General features: G+C 32.7%; 1 protein-coding gene across 23 annotated transcripts in view; it reads right to left on the minus strand.

Moving 5' to 3' along the window:
- Positions 1–25,312, minus strand: part of LOC148623874 (muscle-specific protein 300 kDa-like) — a 183,505-nt gene that overhangs the window by 103,470 nt on the left and 54,723 nt on the right. For 14 of the 23 annotated variants that reach the window (XM_088566144.1, XM_088566139.1, XM_088566134.1 and 11 more), the window contains 35 exons: positions 24,771–25,091; positions 24,365–24,534; positions 23,770–23,926; positions 23,375–23,527; positions 23,051–23,215; positions 22,449–22,775; positions 21,059–21,199; positions 20,037–20,201; positions 19,423–19,746; positions 18,976–19,122; positions 18,564–18,728; positions 17,725–18,051; positions 17,076–17,393; positions 16,516–16,839; positions 16,205–16,357; positions 15,817–15,981; positions 15,316–15,642; positions 15,025–15,177; positions 14,391–14,879; positions 14,142–14,204; positions 13,232–13,384; positions 12,926–13,090; positions 11,888–12,214; positions 11,370–11,522; positions 11,156–11,182; positions 10,050–10,214; positions 9,489–9,515; positions 8,935–8,961; positions 7,415–7,579; positions 6,339–6,815; positions 5,416–5,742; positions 5,010–5,162; positions 4,540–4,704; positions 1,229–1,409; positions 469–767 (listed from right to left, as the gene is read on the minus strand). In XM_088566144.1, the coding sequence (XP_088422270.1) occupies positions 469–767; positions 1,229–1,409; positions 4,540–4,704; positions 5,010–5,162; positions 5,416–5,742; positions 6,339–6,815; positions 7,415–7,579; positions 8,935–8,961; positions 9,489–9,515; positions 10,050–10,214; positions 11,156–11,182; positions 11,370–11,522; positions 11,888–12,214; positions 12,926–13,090; positions 13,232–13,384; positions 14,142–14,204; positions 14,391–14,879; positions 15,025–15,177; positions 15,316–15,642; positions 15,817–15,981; positions 16,205–16,357; positions 16,516–16,839; positions 17,076–17,393; positions 17,725–18,051; positions 18,564–18,728; positions 18,976–19,122; positions 19,423–19,746; positions 20,037–20,201; positions 21,059–21,199; positions 22,449–22,775; positions 23,051–23,215; positions 23,375–23,527; positions 23,770–23,926; positions 24,365–24,534; positions 24,771–25,091 (7,365 nt within the window). The remainder of the gene's footprint in view (positions 1–468; positions 768–1,228; positions 1,410–4,539; positions 4,705–5,009; positions 5,163–5,415; positions 5,743–6,338; positions 6,816–7,414; positions 7,580–8,934; positions 8,962–9,488; positions 9,516–10,049; positions 10,215–11,155; positions 11,183–11,369; positions 11,523–11,887; positions 12,215–12,925; positions 13,091–13,231; positions 13,385–14,141; positions 14,205–14,390; positions 14,880–15,024; positions 15,178–15,315; positions 15,643–15,816; positions 15,982–16,204; positions 16,358–16,515; positions 16,840–17,075; positions 17,394–17,724; positions 18,052–18,563; positions 18,729–18,975; positions 19,123–19,422; positions 19,747–20,036; positions 20,202–21,058; positions 21,200–22,448; positions 22,776–23,050; positions 23,216–23,374; positions 23,528–23,769; positions 23,927–24,364; positions 24,535–24,770; positions 25,092–25,312) is intronic. The other 9 variants (XM_088566150.1, XM_088566137.1, XM_088566155.1 and 6 more) reach the window with 7 other exon arrangements.

Consider the following 25,312-nt stretch of genomic DNA (forward strand, 5'->3'; position numbering starts at 1 on the left):
TAGACAGAAATGTCAATATTGTCACTTTATAAACAGAATTTAACATAACTTCTCCTTGTCATCAAAGTCTAGATATGGCCTTGATGACAATGATATACCATTACTATATAGATAACAGCGAATCATCAGAAGTTCCCTGAGTAATAATTTTTGATAATTCATGTGAAATAAATTCTATGATTTTACTCTTGGAATTTCTCCCGCCAAAGCAACACAACACTTTTCTTTAATGACATTAAATATATTCTATGTGACTGATGATTTGGACTATTAATCTGTGATCACAACATTCAAAATTATTTATTTGAAAACATCATTTAATTAGTGAGAAAATCTATATAGTAAATAAAATAACCAATTGAATTATTGAGAATCACCAAAATACAACTTATATACAGTTCTGGACACTCACCATCATATTTTAGTTATTTACTCTTTCCAATTCAATATCCTATTAGTAATAAATACCTTAGAGGCAGACATCAAGGTAGTGTATCTAGCAGACAGTTGAGTAAGCTGTGAGGTCACTCTGTTATCAGTAGTAGACTGAAGTAAATTCTGAGCTCTCTCGGCTAAGGCATCAAAGGTAGTCTGTTTCTCCAGGATAGATTCATGTACACCTTGTTGTTTCTCTAACTGTTCTGTCTTGTCTTCTAATGTGGCCTTCTGGTCAGACTCTGTCTTCATATCTGTCTCAGTGTCTTTAATCCACTGACTAAGATCTTCATACTGATTCTCATATAGGTGCCATTCCTCTATTAGTCTCTCTGTATGGTGGAAAGAAAGCATGTAAACACTGTATGTATAAACTGAATGGTACTTCAGAACTAATATCTAGCAATGCAAAGTACTTTATATCAATTCAACATAAAGCAATCATCTAATGTATACCAGTAATTTTAAAGTGTTAAAAAGTAAACTTCCAATTATGTAGAAAAAGTTGTATACTGTTAAAGTACTATTGTTCGTGGGGTACCAATTTTCGTGGATTTCATTGGTAGGCCAAACCACGAAATTTGGTTCCTAACGGAAAGGAGATTTCCTTTGATGTGTATATTAAAAACCTTCAAACCACGAATTTAAGAATCCACAAACCTGTGTGTCTTCCCTAATCCACGAAAATTGGTATCCACAACTTAAAGTACTTTCACAGTAACTTAACTTGTATCGTAAGTCATTGACAAAAGAATCTAGTACTTTGTAGTTGATAGTTCATGGCATTACAAACCTAGATTGTTTTTAAGATCATCACAGTCAGCAACAAATCCATCAAACTCTGAAGTTAACATGGATAGTTCCTCCTTAATAAGTTCTTGTCCCTGACTGGATGTTTCCGGTAAAACAACCTCTCCTTTACCTACAGTGGCTCGCAGTTTCTCCTTTCCAGAATCAATTGTAGTAAGTAACTCCTGAAACAATAAAAATACAGAATAAATAAATTTGAAAATATCTTCAAATTATTAATGACAAGGCCAAAAATAAAATATTCTTTGTTTCCCCAATCCCAACCGACCCAAAAAAATCGTCCTGAACCAAATAATTTTATTGCAGATTTTGTGTAGAAATTATTTTTGTAGTTGTTGTTAAAATCCATGCTGTGGTGCTCCTATAAAATGGATGAGCCAAATACATAAGAAAGGGACGCTGTTCTTTAAAGTGCATATGTTATAGACATAGATGAAAACGCATCGATGATACGACTAGACTTTCTTGGGTCTTTACCATATCATCTAGATTGTTCGTAAATTTAAATTAACACATAGACACCAATCTGTCTGTTTCTGTTGCTGTTTATTGCAGGCTGGAAACTTTAAGAAATAGTTGTTAACAATGGCGGAGATTTTCGAAGATGGAAATATTTGAACAGAACCATCCCACACTAGTCTCGTAAAAGCAGACAGCCCTTACTTCTCCCCTGGTAGTGGGTGGTAAGGGGTTATTTTCGTGATTGTTATTTTTTTTCCAATCTTGATAACTCATATGGTTAAGGGCTAAAATGTGTAACCCATACCCGCATCTGTATCAACTTTTCCCCGTACCCAAATATTGTTTTGCTAAAATATTCCTTCTTATGCCACGTTTAAGAACTGAAAATTGCATGAGATGTGGAAAAGTCCCTTTTAATTCATTTCTAATCAAGAACTTGATGTATATTTTTCTGATATCTCTTGTTTGATCAGTTTTGTTAAGTCTAAAATGTGTAACCGGAAGTTACCGTACCCAACTATTTACTGACTGTTTCTCACTAACCTATCAAAATTTTATGTTTTTCTAAAATTACTGAAGAGGTTAAAACTTCACCTTAAGGCTATGGATAATGTTTTGAAAGATTTGATTTAAAAAAAAAAAAGATGTGATTGAGTTTGAATTCAATAACGTACCTAGCATCAATCCCCGTGCCAGCAAAGAATGGATATGATCTTATCCAGAATATATGAAAAACAAAATCTCATAAACAGCGTCTGATGCTATTTTAATCTATGGTCAATGAAAATTTTAATTATATCATGACGTTTTATTGTCAAATATGCAATACATTAGTACAGATAACAAAAATACCAGACTTTGATTTTGGGTACAGGAATTTACACATTTTAGACCTTTTGAAAACAGAAAATCGAATAAAATCTATTTTTTCGACAAATATTTTCAAAGTCATTAATTCAAGCCTATCCATCATGTCATTTTGCAAATGTGTACCAACTTTCAACTAGAAATATCAAGTAATAATGAAGAAATTGGCAAAACAGTATTTGGGTACATAGAAAAGTTGGTACAGGTACATTTCAGACCATACCATCAGCATGATAATTTTTTTTACAACATACTGATAAAACATGTTTCAAATCGCTCTGAGGGCATGCTATGTCATTTGTACTAGGTTTATCATAGTCCATTTTTTACAGATACATTTTTTAATCAGGCATGTGACTTTCAAATTCCCACGAACTAAGGGATTTTATTTGCTTTTATTTTCCATGAACCGTGGAATGAATTATCATTCACCGTCCTTTAGTGCATGATATCCCCTTTACCAATCACTTGGTAGCATTTCTATATAACTGCCATTTTTGGGTAGTATTTGAAAAATTATTTGATCTTCAATTAAGTTTGGTACATATAGGAAAACATGTTATCCTGAGTTGAACGATGATTTTGAAAATTTGATTGGAGCAGCCATTTTCAAAATTGCTGTTATTTTCTTGCTTTTTTTTTTATTTACATTTGCTCGATTTTCAACAATCCTTGGTTTTTGTAATAAACATGGTATCCTGAGTTGAATGATAATGGTGGATAGGTTAATTATAAACATGGTATCTTGAGTTGAATGATAATGGTGGATAGGTTAATTATAAACATGGTATCCTGAGTTGAATGATAATGGTGGATAGGTTAATTATAAACATGGTATCTTGAGTTGAATGATAATGGTGGATAGGTTAATTATAAACATGGTATCCTGAGTTGAATGATAATGGTGGATAGGTTAATTATAAACATGGTATCTTGAGTTGAATGATAATGGTGGATAGGTTAATTATAAACATGGTATCTTGAGTTGAATGATAATGGTGGATAGGTTAATTATAAACATGGTATCCTGAGTTGAATGATAATGGTGGATAGGTTAATTATAAACATGGTATCTTGAGTTGAATGATAATGGTGGATAGGTTAATTATAAACATGGTATCTTGAGTTGAATGATAATGGTGGATAGGTTAATTATAAACATGGTATCCTGAGTTGAATGATAATGGTGGATAGGTTAATTATAAACATGGTATCCTGAGTTGAATGATAATGGTGGATAGGTTAATTATAAACATGGTATCCTGAGTTGAATGATAATGGTGGATAGGTTAATTATAAACCTTGTTTTACTTCAGTATCTGTTTTTTTTTCTGAATATTTGTGTAAAGCAAGCTATACAACTCAGTACTAAAGGGTATAGTTTTCTCTGGCTTCTGTGCAGCTGTTGGGGCAACAAACGGAGGACAAGGAGGCCCTTAAAACACATTGTATTGTGTAACCTGTGTGCAGAGATTGTATTATTATTGGAAAATGGCAAAATACCACCTAAGAGAAATCCAATAATATAAATGATCTCAAAATATACATAAAGTTTTATTCTGTAAATCTGACATGATGAAAATGATAAATTGATACACCATAAAACTTGAAATACTGGTCTATAATGCTGGTTTGTAATTCCTATTTACAAATGCAAAAAAAAAAAAAAAAAACAATTTCCAAAAAAATAAAATATTTTACCTATCTACCAACCCACACCTGACTTAGTAGGGTTGAGTTTGGGGAAACAAACAATTATTTATTTTTGGTCCAATACATTTTGTACTATTATTCTGTTAAAACCACTAATAAATGAGAACAATTTCTTTCAATGGCCACATGCTTACACTCCCTACTAAGAACAATCACCAGTGGTACTTAAGGAAAATATGATACTATAATCCTGTATTAACTGAACCAGTAATATGGCTGTTTTTGCCACTAATGTCATTAGGCTATAGTTACCTGTAGTTTCTGTGTTTGGGCTTCTACAGCAGTTCTATCTCCTTTGACATCACTACACAGATTAAGACGGTCTACCATAGAACTAAGCCACTCAGAACAGTCCATAAAAGTGTCTCTGTAAATCTGATGATCTTTAACATTCTTTTCTGTTAGAGACATGAGGTCCTGTAAAAATAAAAATGATGTTAATTATGGAAAATTGGTTATTAATATAAAAAACCTCCTATATACATTTTAAAAAATTGATCCATTATAATTTAACATAGAACAGTTCAAACTAACAGGTGGTGTTCACTTAAATACTTAAAACAAGGGAAGGCTATCAGGGGTTTTCATTCAAATTTCCATGTCTAGTACATGTGGTCTAAATTAACTTCATTTTATTTACATTTCTACTGAAGTTAATTTTTAGGGTTAGGTAAAAAAGTGTCTTGTCTTTTACATTCATAATATATCATTTCTATACTAACCTTGACCTTATTGAGTAACTTCTCATATTTAGAGACCAGTTGTCTGATCTGGTTCCCCAGGTTTGTATCTTTGCTGGTCTGTCTCAGGTTTTCGGCTTTATCATTAAGATTATCAATTGTACTCTGTTGGCTGTTGATATTCAATTGTAGAACCTAAAAGAGAAAATACAGTTAACATCATTACACCTAATCATATGACTCTCTACTTAGAACAAGACTTATACTACTAACATAAATTTAGCGAAATTCAATTCAAACTAACTGGTTATTGTCAACAGTTAAGAAAAAAAATTACAGTAAAATGGAGAAGGCAATTTGAATAAAGCTAGGATTTCTTGAACAAAAGAAAATTAATGTTTTTTCTTTTCTTTTTTTTTAATTATGCAAAATATGTTTGAACTCTGACCTTTACTCTCTCATATTGCAGTTTCTTTTCTTGAAGAGTGTTTTGCAACTGAGATTCAGTCTGCAACTGAAGTTCAAGGTCATTAAGCCATCTATGAAGCTGTTCAATACTATCGTCATACACGGTCCATTGTGCAAGTGTACCATCTAGTTTGGTCTTCAGTTCATTAAGGTCAGAAGACAAGGTATCATACTCTGCTTGCAATCCCTGCATCTCTCTACGGAGATTGTCACGTCCAGGAACTGAAGTATTGGGTAGTACAATTTGGAGGTTATCTAAAGCAATCTGAAGCATGTGAAGACCTTCCTCTTTGTCAGACATTAGTTCCTGTAATACAAAGTATGCTTGCAATATCCATAAAAAAATGTTTAAGGTTCAGTTTGTGACTTGTATTATAACTTATGAATTATAACATGAAATTAGACAAATACAATTTTCATTTAAATGGTTGTTTTCATCTCAACACCATAAGTGTACTTATCACAGTACTTAAATTAAAACCAAAAGGAATTCAAATAGCAGTTGTACTGGAATTTATTACATATCCATGTTGTAATTACTAGCACACCATGTCTGTTAACATTGGATCATGGGTTTGTGCTGATCTCCCACATTTCAACTACTTTACATGGGAGATTTTGCATGATTTTTCAATGGCAGCTATATATTGCATGAGAAATCTTTCAAAGTGAGAAGTTTTAACAAGACTCACTCTGTAAGAGACAGAGCTTAAATGTAGACTATTATTAAGAAGAAAGTACCCATGTAAACATCAGAGTTTGATGGATTTGTTGCTGACTGTGATGACCTTAAAAACAATCTAGGTTTAGAAGACCCGTTAACGCTATCTACCTGTATTTCAGATAGTTTTGATTGAACAGCCTTGGGAGGGTTAACAGGTAAAGCAACACTTTTATACCTACCTGTACTTCAGATAACCTTTCTTGTACAGCTTTCCTATCACCACTGATATCAGTATGAGCCTGTAGTTTGTTACTCATTTCCTGTAACCATGTCTTGCATTGATTAAATGAATCATTGTAAGCCTGGTGATCCAGTACATACTGCTCCCAACGACGACATAGTTCTTTAACATTAACATATACTGTCTGGTACTTAGTACTGAGTTGTGAGGCTTGACTTATTACACGAGTATCAGTACTGACTCTCACAAGGTCTTGAGCTGCATCACTTAGTGCATCAATGTCCCCTTGGTGGTCAAGGAGCTCACGGTGAATAGTTTTCAGTCTGTCTATCTGTATTTGTTTCTCTTTAAGAGTAGCTTTTAGTTCTGTATCTCTCACTTTGGCTTCCAACTCTTTCAACCAAGCAGAAACTTTCTCTTGCCAGGAATCAAACTCCTTCCATTGTCCCATACAGTTTTCTAAGTCAGTCTTGGTCTATACAAATCATAAAATAAATTTTCAGTAACAAACAGCAGATTTCACTTCAGATGTGTATATTGCAACCTGAATTTCTAAAAACACCTGGAAGAAAATTCAATTTTTGCGTGTTTCAAATTCTTAAAGTAAAGTCTAAACTTTGTGTGCCACATGATGATAAATTTTTAGACAATCTACAGATAAATATGGAACATGCTGCAAAGCAAATTACAAAACCAAATATTGTGCTTCCTTACCACACGCAAAACCTTTACATGAAAAATTGCATGCCAAAAAAAAAAGTTCTACAATTACTTCCAGGAGTGGAATCAATCAAGCTTGTATTGCACAGGGGTTTTATGATACAAAGAATTTACAATACAATATGTATCATGAATTCCTTTCAATACTATTACTTTTGATACCATAAGATTCATAAAATGCATTTTTTAGAGTGAAATAAATAACTGTACATGCATCTATACATAATACGTTAGTCAGTTCATTGACAATTACTAATTCAGTACTTCAGAGTATTGCTACACCCTAAATTTTGCATGTTTTTAATGTCAGAGAATATAACAGAATTCCAGGCTTAGTTTATAGTCTTTTCTTACCTTTTGTAAAGCATTAACAAAGGCATCCCAATCATCTCTGAGAGCATCTGTCTCCCTCATTATAATATCTTTCCCTTGTGGGGCTGTACTGGGTAAAACTCTCTCAGCAAGACCAATAACATTCTTAACTTTGGGTTCACCTTCCATTTTGGTGGCCACAATGTCCTACAATGATAATCAATGTAATTATAACAAATCGTTTATTTCATGTTTAAAAAAATACATAAAAGCTTTGAGGGTGACAACTGTTTCATTTTATTTTGAATAAGCAATAAAATGTGAACAAAAGCAAGTGTTTTGGCCATGCATGGAATATTCAATCACTGAAATTAGACTTTTTGAACAATTAAAGTAACAACGAGGATGCATACTGTGATAAGCAAGATATTCATACAGTGAAACAAACAAAACTTTCCTTTTTACAATTTTTAAAAATAAATCTGGATTGACAATATTGCTTGCTAAGTCATGCAGCCACACAGAAAAAAGCTGACTCACTTGCTACAGAGTAGTAATTTCAAGAAATGCATTTCAGTCTTCAAAAAGCACTGTCTCGTAAATGGAAACTAGCATTTTAATTCATAAAACCCCTAAACCACAACTTCTCTAATCTAGCTCTAACTTAAAATCTAAACTTCTCACAAGAGATTTAAAAAGAAACCTATCAGAGTCTCTCAAGTTCATCATTCTTACCCCTTGGCAAAGAAGCAAATTAGACTGATACCCTACGCCTAAGACAAAAACAAATTTAATTATCTAAATTCTAAACTTGTGCGTCATTGGCCCTGTTTTCTTGCCACCAATTAACAACAAACTCTACTGAGCCACACTGCAACTACTTACTGAGGTGATTTGATCAATGTCTTTATTCTACCGTGAAAAATGTGCAATACATGTACATGTATAATATCACTTAAATCATAAAAAGTTGTTTGAATTGAGTATCCTTGGCCAAGCAAGGCTTTATGGAAAAAAGTTTGAGCAAAAATTATTTTAACTTATGACAATGTTGAATAAATTAATTGCCAAATTGTTTTTTTAAAATAAGAAATGAAATTTGAATGTAAAATGAAATAGTCCTTAAAGTGGTATATTATTTAATGGTAATCAGATATAGAATCATGCAACATGCTCATGCACTATTGATGGAGTTTATAAATATCAAATATTTAGAAAAAAAAAAAAACCATGCAAGGCTATCCACATATTGAAAGATATAAAAATCCCAAAAACTTCATTTAAAATTATGCTAGGAATAGGCAGATTAAAACAAACAAAAAATTAAATATTTTTAGACCCAAGAGTATAAAACAGTAGAGACTATTATTCTAATCTTGGTTAGACCATGAAAGTGTTATACCACCAATGTTTCTTCAAGATAGGTAGTCAAAAACATCCATATAATCTGGTGACCTGACCAATCCAATCCTATATGATTCATGTTTCAACTAATACTCTAGTTGTGCTCCCAAATATGTACACCAAACATGTATATAAATAAATTCAGGAAAATACCGTACCCATAGTTGGCAATAGAGGGTATCCAGCTGGGTAAATGAAATCAAGATAACTTAGTAGGGTTAACACATTAATGTTTTATGCTCTGGACACACACAAGGGGAAGTATCTTTTATGTACCACACACACAAGGGGAAGTATCTTTTATGTACCACACACACAAGGGGAAAACCTTCTAACTAACAATCATAAGCGAAAGAATCATGGTTTCTACCCAATGAATAAATCTTAAGAGTAAGAAAGCACTAACGATATTACTACAAAAAGAAGAGTTGAAATTGAAAATTCTAGTGGAAATAACTTACACAACGTCGCTGTTATATAGACAGAACATAGAAACAAGTTAGAACTTAGTCAACAAGACATACATTCACATTTAGTATTTCACTATATTTACATAAAACATGCACATCCAACCAATACACATATTTTTTGTGATAATTTATTACAGGTTTTGTAATGGATTTTAGTTTATTTAGATACTCATTACTTTATAAATATATTAATGAATATTCATGTGCTTAGTACACAACCACTCTTCACCCTAGAAACTTACACATTTAATAAGTCCAGTGTAATATGTCTGTAAGCAAATATTTGTAATACAATAAAAGCTATGTATAGAATGTGTGCCATAAAGCTGAGGTTTGTGCTTATAAAACAAGTATATGATGGTAGGACAGGGGACAAAATCCTGTCATTTAAGTTTTCACATTAAAAAGTGTTAACAATGAAAAAAATGGTACACATTAAATGAAAGAAAGATTTAAGCATTGATATGACAGGGATGATTTTACGAGGTCATAAAACAAAACAGAAATTGAAAAAATTGAAAATAAATAAACAGTAAAAACAGAATGGTAACGGTAAAATCCGGATTTCAAATAGTGGAATTTCGCTAAAAAGCATCCCTGATATGATGATAGAGTCTACCTATGTGTACAGAATTTCCTACATTCCTATAAGATGGGACAAGAATTTAAATAGAATATCTAAATTAGACAGTACTGGAATACATATCAATTCAAATGGCTGAAAGATACTTCCAAGATGATAATATACAAGGAATCTATGTATGTACTTTACAGAGTATAACTGTAACATCATTAAAACCTACCTGTATTTTGTCCAGTCTGTTTTGGATGGTGTGTCTATCACCCGACACATCAGAACACATGGACAGTTTCTCTCGTATTCCATTTAGCCATTCTATACAAGTATTGTAAGCATCATTATACTGCTGATGGTCAGCAACAAATACCTCATACTGCTGGACTCGCTCCTAAGACAGACAACATTATTATAATATACAAAAGCCTGTACATTATCACAATGTCATAGCAAAACTAATTTTTAGGAATGGTGTAATTACAAATGAATCTGAATCATGCTCTTTTTCACTTTTAGTTTTCTATGTCCACGTTTTTTGGTGTTTCTATGTCCCTTATTTCTGTATGTTGTTTGGTGTTTCTATGTCCCTTATTTCTGTATGTTGTTTGGTGTTTCTATACCCCTTATTTCTTATATCATTGTTCCTTTATTGTTTCGTATTGGAAAGTATACCTTCACTTTCACTTTAATCAGAACACTGAGATAACTTATTCCTTTCAAACATACCATTTCATGAGATACTAGTCCTTGATACAGTACTACATAGCCACTTTTATTTCATTCAAAATTGGAAATAATTTAAAATATAAAATAGTTATGGTATATCAAAAAGAGTGTTAATCCTTTTCCACCATGTCACTACACTACTTTTGGTACCTTAATTCTTTACCATATTATATTCTATTTTTACAGTAATCATATCATAAAATTTATACATTGTTTTGTAATAATCAAAACAATTCACATGATTGCATTACAATGGAAGCTACCTTGTTTATTGTGCTAAAACCATGTCTTATATTTAACGCTTTGGGGAATGTTACTAAACGTGCAATGTATTCAAAATAGATGCATAAATCATTAAGCCATACATTTAACTGAAATACATGTATCACATCTTCAGAAACAAAGGATTGAAATATAAAGAAACTTAATATTGCCATTCATTACCCTTTTTAAGCATAATCATCATGCAAGAAAACCATAACCAGATACATTCTACTATCAAAAATGCGATACATAATACTGAACTAAGCCTGTCTGTATAGAAATCATTCCATCAGTAATTGTTATTAAATGATAGTAATTATCTACCAGCCATCCAATACTCACTTCAATTACTTTTGGAAAATCCTTGATCTATGAAAAAAGTTTGATGGCCATGAGATTTAGATCTGTTGTTTTCAAAAAAAAATTTAAACGTAGGCAGAAATTTTCTTGTATGGGAAAAAACCAACTGGATGTTCATATTACACAATTCATCTACAACTTTTTGTAGTAGATCCTTGTAGGGAACCAAAGCTATCAATAACATCATTGGACTCACCTTTGCAGAGGCACAAAGTTTCTGGTAACGAGTACGAGCATGAGCTACAAACTGTGTAAGATGTGGATCACTACTACTCTGTACAAGGGACTGAGCTTTATCATTAACACTGTCTATTACTCTCTGATAAGACAAGACATCTTGGTGGAGAACCTATAATCAACAACATATATGACACAGACAACATTAAATCATGCATTTAATACTTTAAAAAGAAAAGCTATTCAAATACAATGACAAAAATCTACCATCAAAAGTAATATATCTAATCATTGGACATAGTGAGACATTGAAAAAAATACATTTGATGTACCACTAACTCTTAATAAAATAGACATTCATGAATCAACCAAACAACAATGGTGTGGCATTCAGTCAAAGACCTTCATGAATCAACTAAAAAATAAAATATCATTCTTAACAACAACATGCACTTTAATCACTTCAAAACATGAACAGTCGAGTAAAAATGAGAGTTAACAACGTAAGATAACAACTAAAAACTGATCATTTCTGACCTTATAGTTCTGCAACTGTGTCTTTTTCTCCTCCAGGGTTGACCTGAGAGGTAATGGCCCCTCTAATTGGGATTCCATATCTCTAAGCCAGTGCTCGACCTGACCATAACTGTCATCAAATGAGGTCCATTGGACTAGAGCTACCTCCAATTTACGTTGGGCTGCCGACAGGTCATCAAATAGACTTTCCCATCCCAGTTTGAGTTGACGTAACTCTTGTCGGACAACCTCTCTTCCCTCAGCAGCGGTATTAGGATAAAGTCTCTCTCCAGATTCAACAACATTGTTCAACTTACTAAATCCAGCATCTCTTTCAGCTGAAAGTTCCTACAAAATTTAAATGGTCAAATATATTGTTAAGTGTATAAAGCTAATCTAGTTGTCACAAATTACAATATGCACAATAACTTTTAGGTTTATTATTATAATTCTAGTGAAACTTCATTGATGACAGTTTCTACCACACATTGTCACAAAATACAAACATAATAGTAGTTAACCCTCCTACTCTTACAAAATCAATGAAAAATTTAGAATCTCCCTCTTAGCAATGTAAAGATTTGTGGGAGATTTTTAGTAAAAATTACTAAACTTTCTGTGAAAAATACTAAATAATTGAATTACTGGGGAGAGAAAAAAAAAAAAAAAAAAAAAAAAGCTTTTACATAATAATCTCCCACATGAGACAGTGACAACAGGGGAGAATCTCCCAAATGAGCTGATCCAAAGAAAAACAGGTATACAAACATTAACCATCACTACATGTAAAACTGATGACACAAAAAAAAATGACAGATCATCTGTACCTTTCTAGAATATAAGTTAAGTTTTAATTGAGATTAGAGATTAATGTAAGCCGAAGGTTTGCTAGGGCAGCACAATAGAGCTAAAAAGAGATTTTGAATTTGTATCTTTTATTTATGTTATTTATTCTTCATCAATTAATAGCCACTGAACTTTTATGTCTAATGGTCTGAAAAGAAAGACATATTTTTCATATCCCATATTTTTTTTTTTGCCCAAGTGAGCATTGTCTACCTGTATTTTCTCTAGTCTGTCTTCTAAGTCATTCCTATTGCCAGACGTATCTGCACTTTGTCCAAACTTCTTCTTGGCCTTAGTTAACCATTGACTACAATCAGCATGGCGATCTCTGTACAGCTTGTGGTCAGTAACATTCTGTTCACATTTCTTCAGATTCTCCTAAAGTCAACAAGATAAATATTTGAACCTATTTACAAACAACCAACTTCATTTCTACTCAATGATATATCAAATATGAGCTTTTTCTTCTCTCATTTCTACTTATCAATAACATAACTATGTATATATTTTTATTCCTACCTTGACAGTCTGTTGAAGTGTCTGGTATCTGGACACTAGCTGTGAAATAGATGTGGCAACTCTGCTTTCTCCAGTTAATTGCTGTAAAGTTTGTCCATCATCTGAGAACTGGTCAATTTCACGTTGATGACTTCTTAAGTCCTGCATTAGCTCCTTCAAATAAAATCCACAAATAATCAGTTTTAAATGTACAACATTTTTTACCTAACAGAAAATGTTAACATTGATAACACCTGGCAAGAGTAATCAAAACATTTTTTGTACAAGCTTCAATTAAAAAATATTAAAAAGAGGCAATTCTTGAAACAGGGTGGTAACTTGGTAAAACATAGCATATTCAACCACTAAATAGTGAATGAAATGCCTCAGATGATACGTGCAACAGTCATGTCAAGATGAAGAACTCAACATTATAATGATACATCAATAAATGGAATTCTACACCTTTACTGTCAAATTCTTCTCTTCATTGGCATTAAAACATTTAATAGAAAAAAAAATTGTGTTGAACTCTTTGGTGAAACATTTTTTTCATGGTAGGAAACAAATATAAAAAACACTGTAGCTACCTCATTTAGGCAAATAATGGTCCATTAGCAATAAGCAGAAAGAGAGAAATTACAACATATAGGCAATCGTTGTCCTTTCATACAATAAAATCAAAATGTTACACAAAAAAAATACTAGTGCTGACTACCACATTGAAAGTGTATTTCAGAAATGATCTTCAAGCAAGTGTACTTGTATGGCATGATATAAATATCTTTTTGATACTCCAATAACATGAAGAATCTACACTTTAAAACAATGACAAAAACAAGCTGCAAGTGTTCAGGCTTGAAATAATTCATAACCTCAAAATGAAATTTGCAGTGTGGCATGATGCCTTCACCAAAACACAGAATCTTACTGATTCTAATTCCGAAAAATGTACCAACTCATGATGAAATTCGACACATTCTTCTAGATAAACCTGGAATAATTGCAAATGAATATGTACAAAGCATGATATTTATTTTTAAAAAAAAATTACATTTTGCATTCAAATACATGAAACCATAACAACAAAAAAACATCAAGACAGATATCTTAATCATACTGTTAAGTATTTTTAAAAATATTTACAGGAACTTTAAATAATAGATAGATAAATACAAACCTGGTATCTAGCAAGCTGGTGCTGTTTTTCTTCAATAGTTGATTTGAGAGGAAAGTCCTTGACCTTTTTCTCCAAGTCCTTGACCCAATGAGATATCTTTTCATATTGTTCCTCATACTTGACCCAGTGCTCAATAGCTCTGTCCAGGTTGTCATGGAGTGATCTCACTTGAGTTGTGTAATTCTCCCAGTCCATTTTCAGCATATCTAATTCCTGCTGAATGCTTTGACGGCCTTTGAGAGCTGTGGTCTCCATAGCCTTTGCACCTTTCTCTTCAACAACAGTTATTTTATTTACATTGTCTGGAATCTGAGCCATGAGTTCCTGGACTCTGTCATATTTGTTCTGTAGAGTATGTCTATCTCCAGATATATCTGCACACATCCCTACTCTGTCCTTCATCAAGGTCATCCAATCTATGGCTGCCTGAAGTGCATCATGGTACTGTTGATGGTCATGTACATTACGTTCACATTGTTGTATTGTGGCCTGAAAATAAAGTTTTCACAAAGTAGAAAATTGAAATCATATAATATTCTCTTCATACTATCAAAACATATGAACACCATTTTATTCATTTCTTTATATCAACTTTTGGGTTTATTTGAGAATTAGAGACAGATAATATACAAACCTTAGCATTTTGGCACAGGTCTTCATATCTAGAATTGATGTCAGTAATGAAAGCTGTTACATCTGGGTTTGATGTACTGTGTAGAACACCCTGGGCCTTTTCTATTACTGAATCTACAAGTCTCTGGTGGGAGGTAATATCTGATAAAACAGGCTAAAAAAAAAAAGTAAAATTTACATAATTTATGATAAGTTCAGTAATAAATAGGTATATTAAAATATCAAGACTATAAACCATCTCAAATCAAGTTTTAAATTCTTTGAAAATTTCATCAAGGATTAATTTACTTACCCTGAGATTCTGAAGCTGTAGACGTTTCTCCTGTAGTGTATTTTTCAGGTCAACATCAGCTCTTAGAGCAGCCTCAGTATCAACCATCCATTTCAATAATTGATCCTGACCATCAGCATACGATGACCACTGCATTAAGAAAGAGTCAACCTTTCTCTGAGTATCAGAGAGACCAGCAAACAGTCTGTCCCAGTCATCTTTGGCAGTGCGTAGTTCTTGTCTGACCTTCTCACGTCCCCCAGCTGCAGTATCAGGATACAGTTTCTCACCAGCTTCAATAGTAGCATTTAGTCTCTGCAAACCATGATCTTTTTCAGCCATCAGCATCTATTCATAGACAGCAATGAAAGAATTATATCAGTTTGTTTAAGCATTGGCATTTTTTAATCCTACATACAAAAGAGCATGAAAACTTAAGTATATCATTTTTTTATCATTTAAAAATGCAATTCAACTATCACATTGACTATCTTGCTATAATTATCATGGATAAATGTTTACCTGAATCATGGTTCTTCTTTCTTCCATTGTTTCTTGGTCTGCAGCAGACTGTTGACAGATATCTAACTTAGCTTCAGCTTGTTTAATCCAACTGTTAAAGTCAGAAAGTCGGTTTTCATAACTCTGGTGATCTTGGGCATACTTCTCCCACTTGCTGATCAAATCCTGGTAAAAAGAAAGGACACATATATCAAGTACATCAGAAGTCTCTTTAGTTAAAGCCTAATCTAAAATAAGGCTTTAGTAGTAAATAGCCACTAGACTTTTATTCTTCTTTTAAAATTATACAAAAAAAAACAAAAAACAACTGCTGTTTATTTTCCATTAAATGATACAATTTGACAATGAAGTTTAATCCAGTGATTTATGTTAGGAGTCATTGACTAACCTTGACTTGTGAGAGCAATCCTCTGTATCTGTTAGTCAGCTGTGACACTTGGGTACTGAGTCTGGCATCAGAGCTTGTATGCATCAGGTTCTGAGCATCATCGGTAAATCTGTCTATCTCTGGTTGGTGTGACAAAATTTCTTCTCTTTGTTTCTGAAATATCAAACTCATCATCTTAACTGTGATACAGTTAACTCCTCTTTTTTTCTTTTAAAGGATTTAATTGATACAAAATCAATTGGTTAATTAAGAAAAGTTTCTGTTACTAATTTTTCTATTAAAACAACAATAAGTACTCATCAATATTTTACCTTGAATTTCTCAACTTGAGTCTGTTTTTCTTTCAGTGTTGATTTCAGCTCATAGTTTTTAACTTGCTGTTCCATATCCTTAAGCCAAGATGAACAGACAGAAAACTTAGACTCAAAATCACCCCATTGAACCATGGCATTCTGCAGATCTTCCTCAGTCTGTTGTATCCGAGCCAAATAATCTTCCCATTCTGACTGAAGATGGTCAATGTCTCTACGTAACACTTCTCGTCCGCGCTGGGAAGAGTTCTTGGTTGTCTTTTCACACAAGTCCTTGGTTGCTTTCAGCTTCTTTTCACCATCTCCAACTTTGTCAGCACATTCCTACAACATAGAAAATTATCAAAAAAAAAACAAAACAAACTAAACATCTAGTTTTCTCTAAGATTGGTCACTAAACTAGTTTAAATAATGTGTACATATCAGCAACAACAACAACAAAAAACAGAATTAAACAAAAACATCACAGAAACGGTCAACGATTTATCATAAAAGATTCTGCATATTTCATATCCATATTCAAATCTTTTACTTAAATCACAGTTAAATCTTTTACACACCTTAAGTCTTTCTAGTTTATTCTGTAGCGACATTTTATCACCAGATGTATCAGCACACAGTTCCACTTTCTCCCTGGAAGAGTTTAGCCAGTCCTGGCAGTCTTGGTACATATCCTGGTACTGCTGATGGTCCTTTACAGAGGCCTCTAGCTTATCTAACATTTGTTTAGATGTATCACACAATTTCTCATACTTAGTCTGCAGTTCTCCAACATATTTGGCCACTTTGGCTGATGGTGTAGAGTGTGACAGGTTTCTTGCTTTATCATGTAAATTGTCCATGACATGCTGTCTGGATATGATGTCCTGATGTAGCACCTGTCCATCATACATTTTGATTAAAATTTATCCTCTACTTCAAAGATTAAAATCTACTAGAGTTTAAATCTGGAATTTATTTCAAAATCCTCTATATTGAAGATGTAAATCTTCAGACAGTTTATCCTTTTTTATTACTTGTAATATGCCTTTAATATCAGTCAATGACTGTTACATGTAAAATTATTTTCTTTAACATACATTGTAGTTATAGGACAAGCCACTTTGGCACCTTTTGAAAATCAAGTATTAAAAGATTATCTATGGAATCCCATGATTTGAGTTTTAACAAATGATCAAAATAGAGATTAGACTGTAATATAGAATTTACCCTGTGATTTTGAAGTTGAGCTTTCTTATCAGGTAGAGTAGCTTTGAGATCAGTGTCCTCCCTAAGTTTGATCTCTGTATCTAGTAACCATTTCTGGAACTGTTCAAAGTTCTCATCATAGGATGACCACTGAAGTAATGTCGTGTCTAGTTTACGTTGGGTTTCTCCAAGAACATCACAGGCCTGCTCCCATTGTTCCCGTAGACCTCTTAGTTCTTGTCGAATAATGTCTCGTCCTTCTGAGGCTGTACTGGGGTACAACTTCTCACCACACTCTACAGTGTAATGAATTCTGGATGCTCCTTGATCTTTTTCAGCAACAAGCTCCTTGAAAAATTATTTAAAATATGAACAGATATAATGACATATTTTCATCTTTTATCTTATAGTTTATAATTTCATGTAATTAACTGCCATTCCATATATTTGATCTAATATTTTTCACCTCAATAAACTTACCAATATCAAAACATATGAGAAGGTTAGCAGTCAAAGTTCATGTTGGACAAACTTGGCCTACATTTCTTACATTTACAGCACATACAAAGATGACTTTCAGGAGACAGAGTTTGTCTTTGATTGAATAAATGACAATTTCCAAATGGACTTCCTCAGATACTTACCTGGACAATTAATCAGGAAATTTGTTCAATATGTGTTTAAATCTATGTTTGATAGAAAGTTTAAAACTCCTGCTCAGTTGTCAAGTTAACTGTCCAAAGAAGTTCACCAGGTGGTGGTCATTTAATCAAAGGAAGACAAACTTTATCCTCTGAACACATACATTGTATTTGCTATAACACTTGAGTGTTAAAGCTGTAGTCAGATAATCAACTTACCTGTAACTTAGACAGTCTATCTTCCACATCATGTTTGTCTCCAGCCATCTCAGCACAGACTTGTAACCTCTGGGTCAGAGTACCAAGCCACTCAGCACACTCGTTAAAGTTCTCCTGGTAAGTCTCATGGTCAACCACACAGTTACGTAACTTGCTGATCAAATCCTGCAGAAAAATATATTTAGTTATACAGAATTTACTGATACTTAACACCCTCTTAAAAAAAACATTAGCATCAGTCATTAAGAAGTGTGTTCAGATACTGTTAACAAATAAAAATTCAAAAACTTCAATTTTGAAAAATGAAAAAAGTGAAAATGTTTATCAATTATCCTCATCAGGTGTTCATAACAAAAACTGGCAAAAAAAGGAAAGAACTGAAGGTAAACAAAGTGCAATGACTACAGCTTACAGTGAGGTTAGTCTTGGCTGTCTGGTATCTAGTGGCCAGTTGGGAGCTCAGACTGATCAGTCTAGAGTCTGATCCCTGTACCTGTGAGGCCATGCTCTTTAGGTCATTAAACTGATCCTGGTGGGAATGTACCTCATCTAGTAAATCCTGGAGAAAATGAAATTAGTGTCAAAAAATTCAACAAAATATATAATTACCATTCTGACAGACAGGAATAAAAAAATTGAAGGAAAAAATATTTTTCTATAACAGTTTGATAAAGTTATCTATATCAAATACTGTAGTAGATCAAAAATCAATAAATCAACTAAATATGTACCAGCCTAATATTGTTTTCAAAAGAATGTCTAGTTACATTCTTTGTAAACACATCTCAGGCAATATACAACCAGACAATTAATCTATCCTATATAATCCTAAATATTTCTGAATCCATCTTTTAGTTACCTTGTATTTCTCCACTTGAGCTTGTTTTTCAGGTAATGTAGATTTAAGGTCATGTTCTTTGATCTGGGCTTCAACCTCTCTTAGCCATCGATTAAGGGATTCACATGATCCATCATAGGCTTGCAAAGCTTGGATAGCATGGGTCAGATTCTGTTGGGTTTCACCAAGCTTAGTGGCTACAGTCTCATAGTCTTGAGTCAATGTTTCCAGCTCACTGTTGATGTTGGCTTGGCCCTGTCTGGCAGTCTGGGGAATAGTTTTTTCTCCCTGGACATGAGCAGCTTTGACTTTCTTCTCACCATCTCTTAGAGATGCCATCAGATCCTATTTTAAGACAAATGTATTTTACATTAAATACCTAACACAATATAATACATTTCAAAGCTAAGTATGTCTTCTTTTTACAAACAGCTACTACAAATAAAATGCATATCCTACTATAGAATGAAATACTTTAAGACTTCCAGACCTCATCTAAAAATATTAATCTACAATATTGTGGCAGTTTTGGCAAAAAAAAAAGAGCACAAAAATCAAGAATTGGGATCATCCTTACAATAAAATGAACAAAAGTATTTACTAAATAAAAATTTGACCAAGTGAGGTAACTATACCTGGACTCTGTCAAGTCTGTTATTTAAGGCTTGTTTATCCCCTGTGGTCTCGGCACACACAGCAAGTTTATCTTTGGTCATGTTTACCCAATCTCTACATTGTTGTTGGGTGTCATGGTATATTTGGTGTTGCTCTACATGCTCCTCTGCAACCTTTACTTGGTGCTATAACAGGAAGTAAATTTATTTGCCTGTATAATATCTGATGGTTTTCAGTATACAGTAATCTTTCAAAATATTCAAAAATAAATATATCATAAAAACAAAGTTTAGACATTGGTATTACACTATTTTTGTAATTTAAGTACAGTCAAACCTCAGTAGCTTGAACTACAAGGAACCATTGAATTGTGTTCAAGTTATCGGGAGTTGGAGAAATTGAAGTTAGTAGATTACAGGATTTTTTTTGTTGCCGGTCTGAGTTCGACTTTATTGTTAGAAATTGCTTATTTCCTATGAAGTTTTGTTAATTCGCTTTCCGAAGATTATTTTGATTTGTAGACATTAAAAATTCTGTGTTTGCTTTTAAAAACTTTCAGAGTTTGAATTCCTAGGTCAATAATTTATTTTCATCTGATTTTCTTTTCGTCAACTCAATTTCAGAGCATTCTCCAAGTTGAACTTAGATCAGTACTATGTTAGATTAAAACTACCGAATTGGTGATGACTTAAATACTACCTGTAACTAATATGATACTTTGATTAATGATAGGTTTTCAGTTTTTCACATCTTTTATTACTCAAGCTATAAAATGGCTGATGAGTTCAAGTTAGTGAGGGTTATTCTCTAAGACTTCTTAGGAATGGTTCGACAAGTCAGTTCAAGTGTTCGAGAAATCCAAAGTTATTTATATTGATTATATAGGACAAAAGTTTGGTATTTTGAATTGTGTTTGAGAAATCCCTGATGTTCAAGCCATCCGAGATCCAGCAAGTGAAGTTCGACTGTATAATTCAAATATTTGTGTCAAGCATCAATATTATACCCATAATCTTCAGATCAACAGAGTGTATGTCATTACCTGGGCAGCATTACAAAGAGCTCTGTAGTCATCATTGAGTCTTTTCAGTTTGCCTTTAGCTTGTTGTGATGACAGGGCAGCTCCCTTATCTCCAACACTGTCTATCATGGTCTGGTGGGATAAAATATCCTGGCAACGAGTCTAAAATAAAAAAAAAAAAAAACACCTTTTTCATTATTTTTTGCCATAGCTACAAAATTTCAACTTCAATCATATCAAAAATTCTTCAATGCAATTTTAATTATTTTTGTCTAAGTGATAAAAACAACAGGTTAACTTTGTGTTCTGTTTATATATATGACCACTACAATACATGTTAAATAACAAACCCAGAGATTGAAATTCATTAGCTATGAGCTGATTAAACTGAGCTAGTTCCAGTTCCATTTCATATGTTACAACAATTCAACAAAAAAAAAAAAAAAAAAAAAAAAAGACATGGAAGTCAAAAAGTCACATTAGTTTCATATTTTATCATGCAGTACCATTTCTATCATTTTTAGGCATCAATTTAATTGATTTCTAAAACATTAATGTATAAAAATGTTACAGCATAACCCCACAACAGCAGCATTACATGATTAAAATTAAACTTTGGCTTCACATCATATCACACAGCAAAATAAAAATGTTGTCAAAGAAATGCAGTAACTAACATAAAGTACTAGTGGTTGTTTAGATAATTGGGATTGGTTACCATTAACATTGAAAATAAGGCTACCCTATACAAATTGTTATTTCTGTTTTTTTTTTTTTTGCTCTTTTTAAATCTAGGCTACCTGGGCTCAGAGTTCAAACCAATTCTAAGGAAAAACAAGTTATTTGAGTTTATGGAAATCAATTGAAGGAAAATTTGCTTTAAATTTAGAACAAAAATTAGAAAAATCTTATTTTATTATAAAAATCTAAAACTACCTGGAATATGCAAGCTTTATTATCACAAAAGTTATACAATCTTAAATGTCTAAATTAATGTAAAGAAAACTACTTGAAACCAGTTCTGTACTTTGGCACAAAAAAAAAAAAAACATAGAACCTTCAGTAGAATTCAAAATAATGAGCATACATACTATAGTAGTTTAAATCAAATCTGATGATGGTTAAATTTCAAACAAAACTTCAAATCAAATGGTTAAAAAAAACAAAATAATTAGTAGCATCAACAGGTCAAAGGTTAATTGTTCTTATTCCTTACATTACTTTCTTCTTGACATATAAAACAAAGAGTTTTGGCCAATCAAAACATATTTAGCCCTTCAACCAAAACAGAAAAAAAAATTTTCAATCATTCAAGGAGAAGTTTCTTCACAACAAATGGGTAACTTCATAATTAGTTACTGCAAAAAGACAATGATTAGCTGTGTTTTATGATACACAAGTTTAACAATACCCTGTAATGCTGAAGCATGGCTTTCTTTTCTTGTAATGTGTTACGAAGCTCCTCATCTTCTTGGACTTGGCTATCCATATCTCCAACCCATTTCATTAACTGCTCAAAGTTATCATCAAATGTGGTCCACTGCATTCGACTGCTTTCAAGTGATCTCTGAGTATCATTCAGTTTGTCATTGAATGATTCCCATTTCTCTCTCAGAGCTCGTAAGTCTTTTCTGACTGCTTCTCTCCCATTGTTAGAAGTGTTAGGATACAGTTTTTCTCCAGCCTCAAGTGCTGCATTGAATTTGGCAAGACCTTGCTCCTTGTCGGCCATAATCTCCTGTAATTGAACAATTCATTTCATGTACTGTAATACAGTGGGGTAAATCCATAAAATAGATGAACTCAAGTATTGTGAAGAAATCTAATATAAATCTAAATAGTTTGATCTTGCTTTGAAAGACCACACAGACAAAAAAAAAATTGGAACTTGTATTTTTTTTATTTACTTTTTTTGTACTATTCAATCAACTCAAATGTCTGCTTGCTACAAGTATTTTACCAAACTATACTTGACTACTAAGCCCTATAAGGTACCATAATGTCATGTTTTACCTCTACTGTCTGTAATTTACTCTGTAGACTCTCCTGGTCATCAGCCAGATCATTACAGTCCTCTATGTCCTGTAGGGCAGTATCTAACCAGTCTATACAGTTCTTATGTTTGTTTAAGTAGTCCTGATGCTGTTCCACATTCTGGTCACATCTCTCACATTGTTCCTAAAACCACATCACAAATGCAAGCTAAATTACATAATTTAATTTAAAAGTACATTTATGAGTTTACTGAATTTATATATTAATAGTGAGGAAGTGAAAATAAAAAGTAAAAGTTTTCTTACATTAAATAAGGAGTAGATCAGAGAAATAGATACTTACATTAACATTATTGGCAAGTGTATCATATCGTGACAGGAGTTGGGCAGCATAGGTAGCTGTTCTACCATCTCCTGTTGTATTAGATATTTCCTGTGCTTCATTACGTAATCCTTCGAACTGGGGTCTGTGTCTTTGTATGTCATCATTTAGGTCCTACAAATCAGATAAAAAATTACATATGCTCTGTTAAATCCCTATTGTTTTTAGAGGTTCTTTTTTTAGTTTTATTTGTATATTGAATACCTGCAGTGTTAACTGTTCTTAAATGTGTTCTACAGAAAGATTAAAAAATACCTATCTACAAAATTTGATAAAAAATCAAAATTAAATATAAATAAAAAAAAAAACAATCATGAGATTGCAAAGATAGAATCCTTAAACATTAAATTACTTACACTGAAGTGTTCAGCATGTTGCACTTTACTGGGAAGGTCAGATTTAAGATTGCTCTCATTCCTGACTTTACCCTCCATGTCTTTAATCCATTGGGAGAGTCCTTCATATTTTTGGTCATATTCCACCCATTGGTCAACTGAACCTTCAAGTTTAGACCTTAAAAGATACATTGTATAACACTGATAATTCATATTGAGCATAAAAAATAGAAAATCTAAGTTTTACAGTAGATTCAAATATGTTTTCCAATGAAAAAAACCTTGGCAATATTTAAATGAGACTTACTCAAGCAAACATACAGGTACATACTCCACAGTAGTATGCTATAAATGACAGACCAATATGAACATAGTGTAATCATACTTATTTTACCAAATGGTGGTTCTCAAACATTTTTGCAAGCAATAAAGTTTGTCTTATGTTGAAAGTTGCTCAACACTTTATAAACATATTTGTGACTACTTAATTTTGCAAATAAGTACAATTACAGTAGCCAACAGTAGGTTCACACCTGGATATAGAGATCATACCAGATCAATATACATATAGTACAACACTTCCCTACCACTATAAAGACTACAAAAAGTAACATACTGAGTTTGTTGAAGTTGTTTGACTAGGTCTTGGAACTCCTTGTCAGCTAGCTTTCTCTGTTTTTCTAGTTCTGCCTGTCTATCTCTAGGTAATACAGCTTTTAATGTGTCCAGTTTAGCTGATGCTAAGTCCTTTTTCTTCTCCCCATCTTTCAATCCAGATATCAAGTCCTTATATAAAGGATAAAAAATCCTTTCATTATAAATACCAAAATCTGATTAAAACCATCATGAAAACTGCATTAACTTATCAGAAGGTCATATTTTAAAACTCTCATATAACAATTATTTATAAAAATTATTTCAAAAAGCAGTGACAACAGCTTTATCTTGATATTGATATGTCTGATGCATCATCGCAAAAAAAAAAAAAAAGAAATATAACTCAAACACAAGTGATATCTCACCTTAATGGTAGCAAGTTTGCCTTCCACACTGTACCGATCACCCGATATATCACCACACCAGGCCAGTTTCTCCTTGGCAGCATTAATCCACCTCTGTTCCTGTAACTGAGCATCCTGGCAATGTTGTTCTAAAGTACTCTCTAGCATGTCAGCTATCTTGTCACCACGGTTGGAGATTGTGTCAAATTTCTTACCAAGAACAACAGCATCTTTGGCCAAATTGCTAGTTTCAGCTGATGGATATTTGCTCTGAAGAGCTGCTGTCTTGTCTTGAAGAGCTTTGATGTTCCTTTCATGCGCTTCAAGTTCTTTTTGAAGTTCCTGTAACAAAATAAATACTGATGACACAATTCAACACAGTTTATAACATTTATGAAATGCAAGGCTTCAAGACTGCAAAACTAAATAAATACAGAAACAAACAGCCTGATGCCACGTAATAATGTTATAAAGGGAAATCAGAGTTACACATCAGCACATATTCAATTAGTAGGAGAAATATGGACAATAACTGAGAAAATATTAAAATACATTTAGTTCCT

This window comes from Perna viridis, chromosome 2 (assembly GCF_037379345.1).
Source record: "Perna viridis isolate PV_CMFRI_1.1 ecotype Kerala chromosome 2, ASM3737934v1, whole genome shotgun sequence".
Taxonomy (NCBI): domain Eukaryota; kingdom Metazoa; phylum Mollusca; class Bivalvia; order Mytilida; family Mytilidae; genus Perna; species Perna viridis.